This window comes from Bos mutus, chromosome 5 (assembly GCF_027580195.1).
Source record: "Bos mutus isolate GX-2022 chromosome 5, NWIPB_WYAK_1.1, whole genome shotgun sequence".
Classification (NCBI taxonomy): Eukaryota; Metazoa; Chordata; class Mammalia; order Artiodactyla; family Bovidae; genus Bos; species Bos mutus.
In genome coordinates this window covers 36,781,006-36,794,217 of record NC_091621.1, presented here as the reverse complement: position 1 = coordinate 36,794,217, position 13,212 = coordinate 36,781,006, and the positions used below count along the sequence as shown (strand labels likewise).

At 38.4% G+C, this 13,212-nt stretch overlaps 1 protein-coding gene across 2 annotated transcripts in view; it reads left to right on the top strand.

Moving 5' to 3' along the window:
- Positions 1-13,212, top strand: part of NELL2 (neural EGFL like 2) — a 460,840-nt gene that overhangs the window by 243,135 nt on the left and 204,493 nt on the right. For both annotated transcript variants that reach the window (XM_070369964.1, XM_070369963.1), the window contains exon 13: positions 9,210-9,338. In XM_070369964.1, the coding sequence (XP_070226065.1) occupies positions 9,210-9,338 (129 nt within the window). The remainder of the gene's footprint in view (positions 1-9,209; positions 9,339-13,212) is intronic.

The window sequence follows — 13,212 nt, the reverse complement described above, 5'->3', positions numbered from 1 at the left end:
ATATAGAATAAACAAATGAGTTCTTCTGCTATTGTCTGACTTTTAAACTAAAAAGCAAATTAATTTTTGAAGGCTGAAATTTTGAGTCAGCTCCTATACATATGTTGTGACAAATTCATTCCAGGCCTGTCTGCCTAGTGCTAAAGATGACATGTTCACATCTGAAAAAGTAAGTTGTTCAACAATGCTTATTAAATATTCCCTGAGGGCAGAGCATGAGATTAAAGAGTTGACCTTTCCACTGGAGGCTCAGCCAGTGTTTGGAAACCAAGCTGTGCACCGAAATAAGGCTCCAAATCTCTAGGCACCAAGTCACATACAGGCAGGACTGTTTTCTAGATACCCTCTTCTCTTCTGTTGTAGCATCTCAGGAACAGTGTAGCAAAAGTGTTCTTTTCATTTTTTTCATATTTAAGAGCTCTTTCAAGGAGTCATATGACCAATTACAATAGGATAGAGACTTCATCATACAATGAGGACTCTGATTTAGGTACAGAAATAACGTGAAACTATGAGTTTTCATATCTCAGCCCTTCCCATTCTCTTCCTCCTCTCTTGGCCACCCCTTTCTCTGCCGGTAGACCATCATATCCTATTCACCAGATACCCACTTTTTTTTTTTTTTTAATTTTATTTTATTTTTAAACTTTACGTAATTGTATTAGTTTTGCCAAACATCAAAATGAATCCATCACAGGTATACATGTGCTACCCCTCCTGAACCCTCCTCCCTCCTCCCTCCCCATACCATCCCTCCAGGTCGTCCCAGTGCACCAGCCCCAAGCATCCAGTATCATGCATTGAACCTGGACTGGCATCTCGTTTCATATGTGATATTTTACATGTTTCAATGCCATTCTCCCAAATCTTCCCACCCTCTCCCTCTCCCACAGAGTCCATAAGACTGTTCCATACATCAGCGTCACTTTTGCTGTCTCGTACACAGGGTTATTGTTATCATCTTTCTAAATTCCATATATATGCGTTAGTATACTGTATTGGTGTTTTTCCTTCTGGCTTACTTCACTCTGTATAATAGGTTCCAGTTTCATCCACCTCATTAGAACTGATTCAAATGTATTCTTTTTAATGGCTGAGTAATACTCCATTGTGTATATGTACCACAGCTTTCTTATCCATTCATCTGCTGATGGACATCTAGGTTGCTTCCATGTCCTGGCTATTATAAACAGTGCTGCGATGAACATTGGGGTACACGTGTCTCTTTCCCTTCTGGTTTCCTCAGTGTGTATGCCCAGCAGTGGGATTGCTGGATCATAAGGCAGTTCTATTTCCAGTTTTTTAAGGAATCTCCACACTGTCCTCCATAGTGGCTGTACGATACCCACTTTTTAATTTAGTATTGACTTTGTCAAGACTTCCAACCAGTCCATCCTAAAGGAGATCAGTCCTGGGTGTTATTTGGAAGGACTGATATTGAAGCTGAAACTCCAATCCTATGGCCACCTGATGCAAAGAGCTGACTCATTTGAAAAGACCCTGATGCTAGGAAAGATTGAGGGCAGGAGGAGAAGGGGATGACAGAGGATGAGATGGTTGGATGGCATCACGGACTCAATGGACATGGGTTTGGGTGGACTCCGGGAGTTGGTGATGGACAGGGAGGCCTGGCGTGCTGTGGTTCATGGGGTCACAAAGAGTCAGACATGACATCTGAACAATTAGAAGTAATGGAGGCATTGTGTGTATAAGGCTGAGTGAGCATAGACTGTTTTCTCCCAACTTCTGGACAGTTCATAATTTACCACATCATTCAATTACACCTTTGTGATTCTTCTTATCTATCACAAAGAACATCATTTAGTTAATTTTTTACTATCTACTGTTAGTTAACACATTTTGCGAAAAGTTAGTTTCATTCCAGTGGTATCCATGAAATGATTGGATTATTGAATTCATGTATTTTTTGTACACATTAAAAAAATTCCATTGCTATCTTTGAAAGTTAAATTGAAAGTTGCTCAGTCGAGTCTGACTCTTTGTGACCCCATGGGCTATACAATCCACAAAATTCACCAGGCCAGAGTACTGGAGTGGATAGATTTTCCCTTCTCCAGGGATCTTCCCAACTCAGGGATCAAACCCAGGTCTCCTGCATTGCAGGTGAAATGTTTACCAGCTGAGCCATCAGGAAAGCCCAAGAATACTGGATTGGGCAACCTGTCCCTTCTCCAGGGGATCTTCCCAACCCAGGTCTCCCACATTGCAGGTGAATTCTTTACCACCTGAGCTACTGCTGCTGCTGCTACTGCTAAGTCACTTCAGTCGTGTCCGACTCTGTGCAACCCCATAGACGGCAGCCCACCAGGCTCTGCCGTCCCTGGGATTCTCCAGGCAAGAACACTGGAGTGGGTTGCCGTTTGGGAAGCCCATTGCTATCTGTACTTTATTTTAAATGTTCATCCATGCACATGAACTACATTTTGGGAAAAGTCATGATTACCCATCATCTCATAGATGGTACCAATATGAGTTAGTATTGTTTCAGGTATAAGTGATAGAACAGCCAATCCAACTGACCTAAGTGAAAAAATGGAATGCGTGGCCCTGGTGAGTGGATTGATTCAGATCTCAAACCTTGTCACTTTGCTTACATACATCTATTTGCCTCCTCTGAGATGCCCTTATTTTCAAACTCTATGTGTTCTTGGGTAGACCCTGATATTCTTATGCTCACATTATTTTGATACTTAAGTAGGTGGAAGACAAAGTTCAGTATCTTCTTGAGTTTAACAAAAGTCCCAGAATTGAGATTTAATTATCTGCATTAACCTGCACTGGATCATTTGCTCAGACCTGAAGAAATTATGTTCAGGCTAGTAGGATGTATTGTTTGGTGTGGCCTTGATCAGTAGGCAGTGGAGTCCATTTTCCTGTAAGCATCTAGGCTAATAGTAGAGGTAAAAAGTTCATTCCAGGTATGGCTAGGTTTTTTTTTTGCCTACCGTAAGAAGAAATAGACACCTTTAGGCAAAACCAACAAATAATCACCTCAAAATTATTGTATTCTTTTTCTCTTGGATATTATGAAAAACCTTTATTTGTGTTGTTCTTATGTATAATCTTTTGTACCCTTCCTTACCTCAACAGTCATAGAAAATGCATATTAACATTTTATAGAAGGTTATAGAAAGTTCTAGTATACTTAATACAAGAACTTCATATAACTTTGGAAAGCTTAAAAGGAATAGAAAACTTGGTATCCGTGAGTTTAAAATTGAAAGGAGAAAATAAAAGAAAGACCTGATTGTATTAGATCATTGCTCTATCCGTCTATAACAAATATATGAATTTTCTCCTATGATAGCTATCTCAGCACATTTATTTGTGGTTTATTAGTAATACTCTAATTACTTTAATTATTAACCAATGTGAAACTATTATACTTTTGCATAGATGATCTCATGTGAAGCTTACATTTTTGTGAGGTAGATAGTATCCTAATTTACAGGTGAGAGAATCTGAAGGTTTAGAAAGGTTAATTAACTTACACAGCTAGTAATTTATGCAGCCAGTAATTGGCAGAGATCAGATGTAGATCCTTCAACTCTAAAATCCAAGCTCAGATGAGTAGGAATGCAGCTATCATGGGAGTAGAACTACTGTTTATTGCCAACCCATCGTCTGATTTTTTTTTTTAAGTTCTTCCCTATAGATTGGAAACAAATCCCTTTAAGTGAGTCTGAATTTTCTACCCATCAGTAGTTAGCAGTTAGCCTTTTAACCTTGGCATTTTTGAATCTAAGCAGTAAAATAACCAATAGATTCAATCAACTTTTGTCTGTCGAGAGACTAAATCAAAATAGCTGACACTGTTTAGAGTAAGTTAAAATTTGACAAAATTTTCAATTTTCAAGTCTCTGGGTTAATTTATAAAAACTTATTTGACAAAAAGCAGTGTACTCCCTAAATGAACCTAAAATAGTAAAAAATAGAATCACACTGTTATTTTATGTTTGTAAATTCTTGCAGCAATTAAGCACTGTGTGGAGTGTGCACGTGATATTTGATGCTGAGATGAGGGAGTCTTACCATCAGTTAGGCCAAATCAGAAATGGATTGTAATAGAGAACGAGGATGACTTTTTAGCTGAAATTATCCCCTCAGGCATTGTAAAAAGACTCTGGAACACATTTTAAGAAAAATGGTCTCAATTTAGCTACTTAAAGAAGAAGGAAAGAAAAAAACCCTAGGAGAAAACATTTTTAACTTTCCTCTTCTTTGAACCTTTTACTTCAAAATTTTCAGGCTGAATCATAAGAATTTAGATCGTGAAGAATTTTGTGAAGTAAAGTTGTCAAGTGATTTTAGTGCTGTTATTTACTATGTAGTTTTCCAATTTTCATTCACCTCAGTTCTATTTTATTTAGTTCCTGTAGAAATCACACAAGCCTCACCCTTCCTAAGGCTTATTAAATTGTACAAATTTTTTTTTACTATACATTTTAACACATCTCATGGGAGATATGTTTTAACTCTGTGATGATATTCAGCATAGTCATTATGGGCACAAAACAGTTGGACTGGACATCAGTCATTGTGCTGTGCCAGAGTACACCTGCTGGCTATGGTTCAGTCTTTCACTGAATCACATGTTCTATGGTAATTTGATAAATAAGATGAGCTGGTGTAGAACTTACATCTTTACGATTTACTCAAGTAAAAGTCTTTTCTTGCATGTAAGTGGATGAATTTATTCTGAGCTACATGAAATGTATTTTTCTAAATGTCTTTTCTTTTATACATGCTGAAATAATAATTCATTAGACAGCGTAAAACTAGCTAGAAAATTTATTCATCAAGCAATTTTAAAATTGTTTGAATGATGCATAATCATATAATTTCCATTAAATATAGATTCCAGTGTTCAAGCTTTTCATTTCAGCATCTTAGATGATCTTTGAACAAGGGATTCACACAGGAAAAAAAAATTCAAGAAATTACACATGATTAGTGTCACTGTATTTGAAGTGTTCCATTTATATTTCCTCTCATAAAGACTCTGGAATCTTTATAATTCATAAACTTTTTTCTTTTGAGTAGACATACTTGTCTCGCAGATTTCCAGAGAAAATTAAATTAAGTGGTGTATTGTTTTTTTTTTTAAAAAAAAAAAACATTTAGAGTTTTGGTATATTTTTTTCTTTAAGATGCCAGGTCATCTGTTTCATTTCTTAAATACACAATGTGAACATCTGGTCTGGTTTGGTCTGTGTTACTCGTAGTTATTGATAATGTTCAATCACTAATTCTCAGATTACTTTCCTTCCTCACTATGTTATCTTCAGTTCAGTTCAGTTCAGTTCATTTCAGTCGCTCAGTTGTGTCTGACTCTTTGCGACCCATGGACCACAGCATGCCAGGTCTCCCTGTCCCAACCATCTCATCCTCTGCTGTCCCCTTCTCCTCCTGCCTTCAATCTTTCCCAGCATCAGGGTCTTTTCTAAGGAGTCAGTTCTTTGCATCAGGTGCCCAAAGTATTGGAGTTGCAACTTCAGCATCAGTCCAGCCAATGAATATTCAGAATATTTAGGATGGACTGGTTCAATCTCCTTGCTGCCCAAGGGACTCTCAAGAATCTCCTCCAACACCACAGTTCAAAAGCATCGATTCTTTGACACTCTGCTTTCATATAGTCCAACTCTCACATCCATACATGATTACTGGAAAAACCATAGCTTTGACTAGACAGAGCTTTGTTGGCAAAGTAATGTCTCTGCTTTTTAATATGCTGTCTAGGGTGGGTAACACATGTATACCTGTGGCGGATTCATTTTGATATATGGCAAAACCAATACAATATTGTAAATTTAAAAAAAAATATGCTGTCTAGGTTGGTCATAACTTTCCTTCAAAGGAGCAAGCGTCTTTTAATTTCATGGCTACAGTCATCACTGCAAAATCTGCAGTGATTTTGGAGCCCAGAAAAATAAAGTCAGCCACTATTTCCACTGTTTCCCCACCTATTTGTCATGAAGTGATGGGACTGGATGCCATGATCTTAAATTATTGAATGTTGAGTTTTAAGCCAACTTTTTCACTCTCCTCTTTCACTTTTATCAAGAGGCTTTTGAGTTTTTCTTCACCTTCTGCCAAAAGGGTGGTGTCATCTGTGTATCTGAGGTCATTTTTATTTCTCCCAGCAATCTTGATTCCAGCTTGTGTTTCTTCCAGCCTGGCATTTCTCATGATGTACTCTGCATATAAGGTGAATAAGCAGGGTGACAATATACAACCTTGATGTACTCCTTTCCTGATTTGGAACCAGTCTGTTGTTGTATGTCCAGTTCTAACTGTTGCTTCTTGACCTGCATACAGATTTCTCAGGAGACAGGTCAGGTGGTCTGGTATTCCTTTCTGTTTCAGAATTTTCCACAGTTTCTTGTGATCCACACAGTCAAAGGCTTTGGCATAGTCAATAAAGCAGAAATAGATATTTTTCTGGAACTCTCTTGCTTTTTCAATGATCCACCAGATGTTGGCAATTTGATCTCTGATTCCTCTAAGTCCAGCTTGAACATCTGGAAGTTCACGGTTCATGTACTGTTGAAGCCTGGCTTGGAGAATTTTGAGCATTCCTTTACCAGTGTGTGAGATGAGTGCAATTGTGCAGTAGTTTATACACTCTTTGGCTTTGCCTTTCTTTCAGATTGGAATCAAGACTGACCTTTTCCAGTTCTGTGGCCACTGCTGAGTTTTCCAAATTTGCTGGCGTATTGAGTGCAGCACTTTAACAGCATCATCTTTTAAGATTTGAATTAGCTCAACTGGAATTCCATCACTTCCACTAGCTTTGTTTGCAGTGATGCTTCCTATGGCCCCCTTGACTTCACATTCCAGGATATCTGGCTGTAGCTGAGTGATCACACCATCGTGGTTATCTGTGTTGTAAAGATCTTTTTTGTATAGTTCTTCTGTGTATTCTTGCCACCTCTTCTTTATATCGTCTGCTTTTGTTAGGTCCATACCATTTCTTCCTTTATTATGCCCATCTTTGCATGGAATGTTCCATTGGTATCTCTAATTTTCTTGAAGAAATCTCTAGTCTTTCCCATTCTATTGCTTTCCTCCATTTCTTTACACTGATCACTGAGGAAGGCTTTCTTATATCTCCTTGCTATTCTTTGGAACTCTGCATTCAAATGAGTATATCTTTCCTTTTCTCCTTTGCCTTTCTTGTGTTTTCTTTTCTCAGCTGTTTGTAAGGCCTCCTCAGACAACTTTTTGCCTTTTTGCATTTCTTTTTCTTGGGTATGATCTTGATCACTGCCTCCTGTACAATGTCATGAACCTCCATCCATAATTCTTCAGGCACTCTATCAGATCTAATCCATTGAATCTATTTGTCACTTCCATTGTATAATCATAAGGGATTTGATTTAGGTCATACCTGAGTGGTCTAGTGGTTTTCCCTACTTTCTTTAATTTAAGTCTGAATTTGGCAATAAGGAGTTTGTGATCTGAGCCACAGTCAACTCCTGATCTTGTTTTTGCTGACTGTGTAGAGCTTCTCCATCTTTGGCTGCAAAGAATATAGTCAATCTGATTTCAAAATGTGTTGACCATCTGGTGATGTCCATGTATAGAATCTTCTCTTGTGTTGTTGGAAGAGGGTGTTTGTTACAACCAGTGCGTTCTCTTGACAAAACTCTGTTAGCCTTTGACCTTCTTCATTTTATACTCCAAGGCCAAATTTGCCTGTTACTCCAGGTATCTCTTGACTTCCTACTTTTGCATTCCAGTCCCCCATAATGAAAAGGACATCTTTTCTGGGTGTTAGTTCTAGAAGGTCTTGTAGGTCTTCACAGAACCATTCAACTTCAGCTTCTTCAGCATTACTGGTTGGGACATAGACTTGGATTACTGTGATATTGAATGATTTGCCTTGGAAATGAACAGAGATCATTCTGTCATTTTTGAGATTGCATCCAGGTACTGCATTTTGGACTCTTTTGTTGTCTGTGATGGCTACTCCATTTCTTCTAAGGGATTCTTCCCCACAGTAGTAGATATAATGGTCATCTGAGTTAAATTCACACATTCCAGTCCATTTTAGTTCACTGATTCCGAAATGTTGATGTTCACTCTTACCATTTCCTGTCTGACCACTTCCAGTTCCCCTTGACTCATGGACCTAACATTCCAGATTCCTATGCAATATTGCTCTTTACAACATCGAACTTTACTTCCATCACCTGTCACATCCACAACTGGGTGTTGTTTTTGCTTTGGCTCTATCTCTTCATTCTTTCTGGAGTTATTCCTCCACTAATCTCCAGTAGCATATTGGGCACCCAAGGAAGTTCATCTTTCAGTGTCCTCTCTTTTTGTCTTTTGATGCTGCTCATGGGGTTCTCAAGGCAAGAATACTGAAGTGGTTTGCTATTCCCTTCTCCAGTGGACCATGTTTTGTTGGAACTCTCCACCATGACCCTTCTGTCTTGGGTGGCCCTACAGGTCATGACTTATAGTTTTGTTGAGTTACACAAGGCTGTGGTTCATGTGATCAGTTTGATTAATTTTCTATGATTGTGGTTTTCATTCTGTATGCCCTCTGATGGATAAGGATAAGAGGGTTATGGAAGCTTCCTGATGGGAGAGACTAACTAGATTTGGTTCTGATGGGCAGGGCCATGCTCAGTAAATCTTTAATTCAATTTTCTGTTGATGGGCGGGGCTTTGTACCCTTGCTGTTGTATGACCTCAGACCAAATTATCGTGGAGGTAAAGCAGATAATGGCGACCTCCTTCAAAAGGTCCCATGCAGGCACTGCTGCACTTAGTGCCCCCAACCCTGCAGCAGGCCACTGCTGACCCATGCCTCTGCCTGAGACTCCTGGACACTCACAAGTAAGTCTGGGTCAGTCTCCTGTGGGGTCACTGCCCCTTTCTCCTGGGTCCTGGGGTGCACAAGGTTCTGTTTGTGCCCTCCAACCGTCCTTTTCCCCAGTCCTGTGTAAGTTCTGATGGGGTTAATGGTGACCTCCTTCAGTTAACTCTTAATGGAGTTAAATACACTAAAAAAACTTTTTATTACAATTAACATGTGGTTCTATAAACACTGGATGAAGATATCAACATAATTGTGTAAGAAAATATAGCTTCTAAATAAAAGAAAGATATTAAGAGACAAATGCTTTTGCTTTGTTATGAGTTCATTTACCATAATAATTTCTTTTTTCCTGTAGGTTATGACTTTTGCTCTGAAAGGCATAACTGCATGGAGAATTCTGTCTGCAGAAATCTGAATGACAGAGCTGTTTGTAGCTGTCGAGACGGTTTTAGGGCTCTTCGAGAAGACAATGCCTACTGTGAAGGTAAGCCTTGTAATGAAGTGTAGCTTGGCTGTATAAATTTCCTAGAATTACTGCATGCAAAATTTATTAATTTCCCAGGTTGTCAAATTGATAGGCCCATTAAAAGCAGCGAATTTAATTTGAAGCATATTAATCAGCTAAAAATAATTATCTTTCAAATTAAAGTTTTTCATCTTTCTGCTATGTCAGTCTAATAAGTTAATATGGCTAGGTTTCTTGAATTAGGACAATACTTCCACTGTGAAATTGCCTTCTTTTTTTATAATTAGATATTCAGATAGTTCACATATTGACATGATTACTGTAGCTTGCGGTTAGGATTGTAGTCAGATTTTTGCAGGCAATATTGTATAACAAAGACAGTCAATTAACGGGAAGATGAAGTGCCCACACCATTTTTGTTTTGCTGCTGTCAGTAATCTCAGTGGTTGTATTCATGCTCTGTGGTATTTAGTAAATAGCTCCAATGGAGTAAGCAGTTTCCTAGTTATTTGAAATCCTAATGAATATCTCAGGTAGTTTGTTGCCTCATTGAAAGAGTCCAGATACAGTGAGAAGGCCTGGGCATCCACAAATGCTGCAGCTTTGATTGTTTGTGAAGACCCTAGAATTACAAGAGGTGTAGAAGGAGATCAGTCTTGGGTGTTCATTGGAAGAACTGATGTTGAAGCTGAAACTCCAATACTTTGGCCACCTGATGTGAAGAGCTGACTCCTTGGAAAAGACCCTGATGCTGGGAAAGATTGAGGGCAGGAGGAGAAGGGGATGACAGAGGATGAGATGGTTGGATGGCATCACTGACTCAATGGACATGGGTTTGGATGGACTCCAGGAGTCGGTGATGGACAGGGAGGCCTAGCATGCTGCCATTCATGGGGTCACAAAGAGTTGGACACAACTGAGCGACTGAACTGAGTAATATGTAACTTCCCCAAGGCACATATTTGAATCATTTCATTAATTGTGTGACTAGCTAGTGGGTCTTGCAGGTAAGAACAGTGGTGTGGTGGTATTTGGACACTTGGAAGCTTCTGGTCTTACCCTTTCCAAATGTTTAGAATCAGTGCCATCAGTCCCTAGAGATCATATTTAGTTATATAATGATTTATTGGCCCTTGTTCAGTCAGTAAGTTGTGTCTGACTTTTTGTGACTGCAGCTTGCTAGGCTTCCTTGTCCTTAACTGTCTCCTTGAGTTTGCTTAAACTCACATCCATTGAGTTGGTGATGTCATCCAACTGTCTCATCCTTTGTCATTGCCTTCTCCTGCCATCAATCTTTACCAGCATCAGGGTCTTTTCCAATGAGTTCAATTTCTGTTGTTTCTCTTAGTTTTCAATAGATTTTCTCTGCCTTAAAAATTGGTATTCACTTTTTAAATTGACCATTCCCGCTAGCGTATTCTTTTAAATGCTTCTCATTCAGACCTAGAGAGACCATTCCATTTTTGCCAAAGCACAAAGACATATGTAGTTTCCCTTCCTCATTCATATGCAGATTCATGTAAAATTCCTGATTTTGAAAGTTTTTATATTAAAAATGAATTTAAACATACTTAGTAATGTTTTTCATGAATACTTGAGATCTCTGATATGTAATGCATTCCACTGACATTGTTAATATGTATAATATGAAATCACATGATATAAACTTATATGGTACCTCTTTTTCCTTAATCTTAATTTATGTTTTGAGCTGCTATTTTGTTGTCGTTAAGTGTATTTACTCTTCTAATAAATATTTAGTGAGCACCTACTGTGTACCAAGCAGTTTTCTAGTCTCTGGGTGCCTAGAAAACAGTGAATAAGACTGATAAGGTAAATGATGAATAAGACTGCTAAGTTTTCTGTGCTCAGGAGCTTATATTTGAGGGAGAAGACAGAGAATAAGTTATAAGAATAACTTAGAAGTAGAGAAGGCAATTTAAGATAGTAATAAGCAATAGGAAGAAGGTTAAACAGGATGATGTGATAGAAATTGATTGGGGATTAATTTAGATGAGATGGTCAAGGAAAGTCTCTGGGTCTGGATTGGCAGGGGATTGTCAGTTGACTTGAGATTTGATGATAAGGAAATAACACAGAAAGAGCTGAAACAGGGTATTCCAACTAGAAGGAACAGTAAGTAGACAGACCATAAGTGGTAATAGCTTAGATGTTCTAGAAACAGAAAGCAGGATAATGTGATGAAACAGATGAGTCAATTAAGATGCAATTGGAGAATTAAGTAGGGGCCAGGTAATGTAGGGATGCTTGTAAGTACTTTAGATTCATCTAGGAGAGAAGTGATATGCACAGACTTGTATCAAAAAAGATAGCTCTGACTGCAATGTATTAGATGAACTGTGGGGTTGAGTTCAGCGACTGCTCAGTCGTTTTCGACTCTTTGCAACCCCATGAATCGCAGCACGCCAGGCCTCCCTGTCCGTCATCAACTCCTGGAGTTCACTCAGACTCACGTCCATCGAGTCAGTGATGCCATCCAGACATCTCATCCTCTGTTGTCCCCTTCTCCTCCTGCCCCCAATCCCTCCTAGCATCTTTTCCAGTGAGTCAACTCTTTGCATGAGGTGGCCAAAGTACTGGAGTTTCAGAACTGTGGGGTTAGATGTAGTTAAAAGAACAGAGATGTAAACAAGAAGACCAGTTGGAAGGCTCTGTAGAAGTCTAAGCTAAGTTGCCTAAATTAAGCACAGTGGTTAAGATTCCACGCTTCTACTGCAGGAGGCACAAGTTTAATCCCTAGTTGAGGAACTAATGTATCACATGCTGTGAGGTGTAGACAAAAAATTTTTAGGCTTCCCTAGTGGCTCAGTTGGTAAAGAATCCGCCTGCAATGTGGGAGACCTGGGTTCAATCCCTGGGATGGGAAGATCATCTGGAGGAGGGCATGGCAACCCACTCCATATTCTTTCCTGGAGAATCCTCATGGACAGAGGAGCCTGGTGGGCTACAGTCCATGGGACCACAAAGAGTCAGACATGATTGAGCGACTTAGCACAAGAGAGATAAAAAGGAGTATATTCATATATGTTTTAGAAGTAGAGCCAACAATACTTGGCAGATAGTTTGCTATGGAGGAGAAGAGTGATGATTGGGAGCCAAGGATTTTGAGCAACAAATAGATGATGTTGCCATTTACTGAGACAGGAAAGAACTCAAGGGAAGAAGCCAGAAATTTTTATTAAATTATTTATCATTACAAGCTATTAAAAATTTAATTGTAAACACTAGATATCTGTATTTATCTACATGTTTATCTGTAGCACAAAACAGCAGCTCTTTTCCATCTGAATGGATCATACTGAAAAATGGTTTGTAAACTTCCTCATGTTATTCATTTTTCACTTAAAGAATGAAAATTAAAATGAAAACTAATCTTCACAAGTTAAAAAAATGATGGAAAAACTTGTTAGTTTATTATAGGGATCTTGAATTTTTTATACATGAATATTTCTAGTATAGCTTTTGTTATTCATGTTAACAGGTTCCTTAGTATTCTGATCAAATTTGATTTTCTTTGCACTTTGTTGTTGCTAAGAATTTTTTTTATTGAAATATAATTTACTTACATTTTCTGTTAGTTTCAGATGTACAATATAGTAATTTGATGTTTTGATACATGATAAAATGATCACCATCATAAATCTAGTTCCCATCTGTCACAATACAAAGTTATTATAATATTATTGACTATGTTACCTAGGCTGTACATTATATCCCAAGGCTTATTTATTTTATAACTGGAGGCTTGTACCTCTAAATATCCCTCATCTATTTCACTCATCCACCAACATGCTTCCCTTCTGACACCTACTCATTCTCTGTATATGTGAGTCTGTTTCTGTTTGGCTATATTTGTTCATTTGTTTTCATT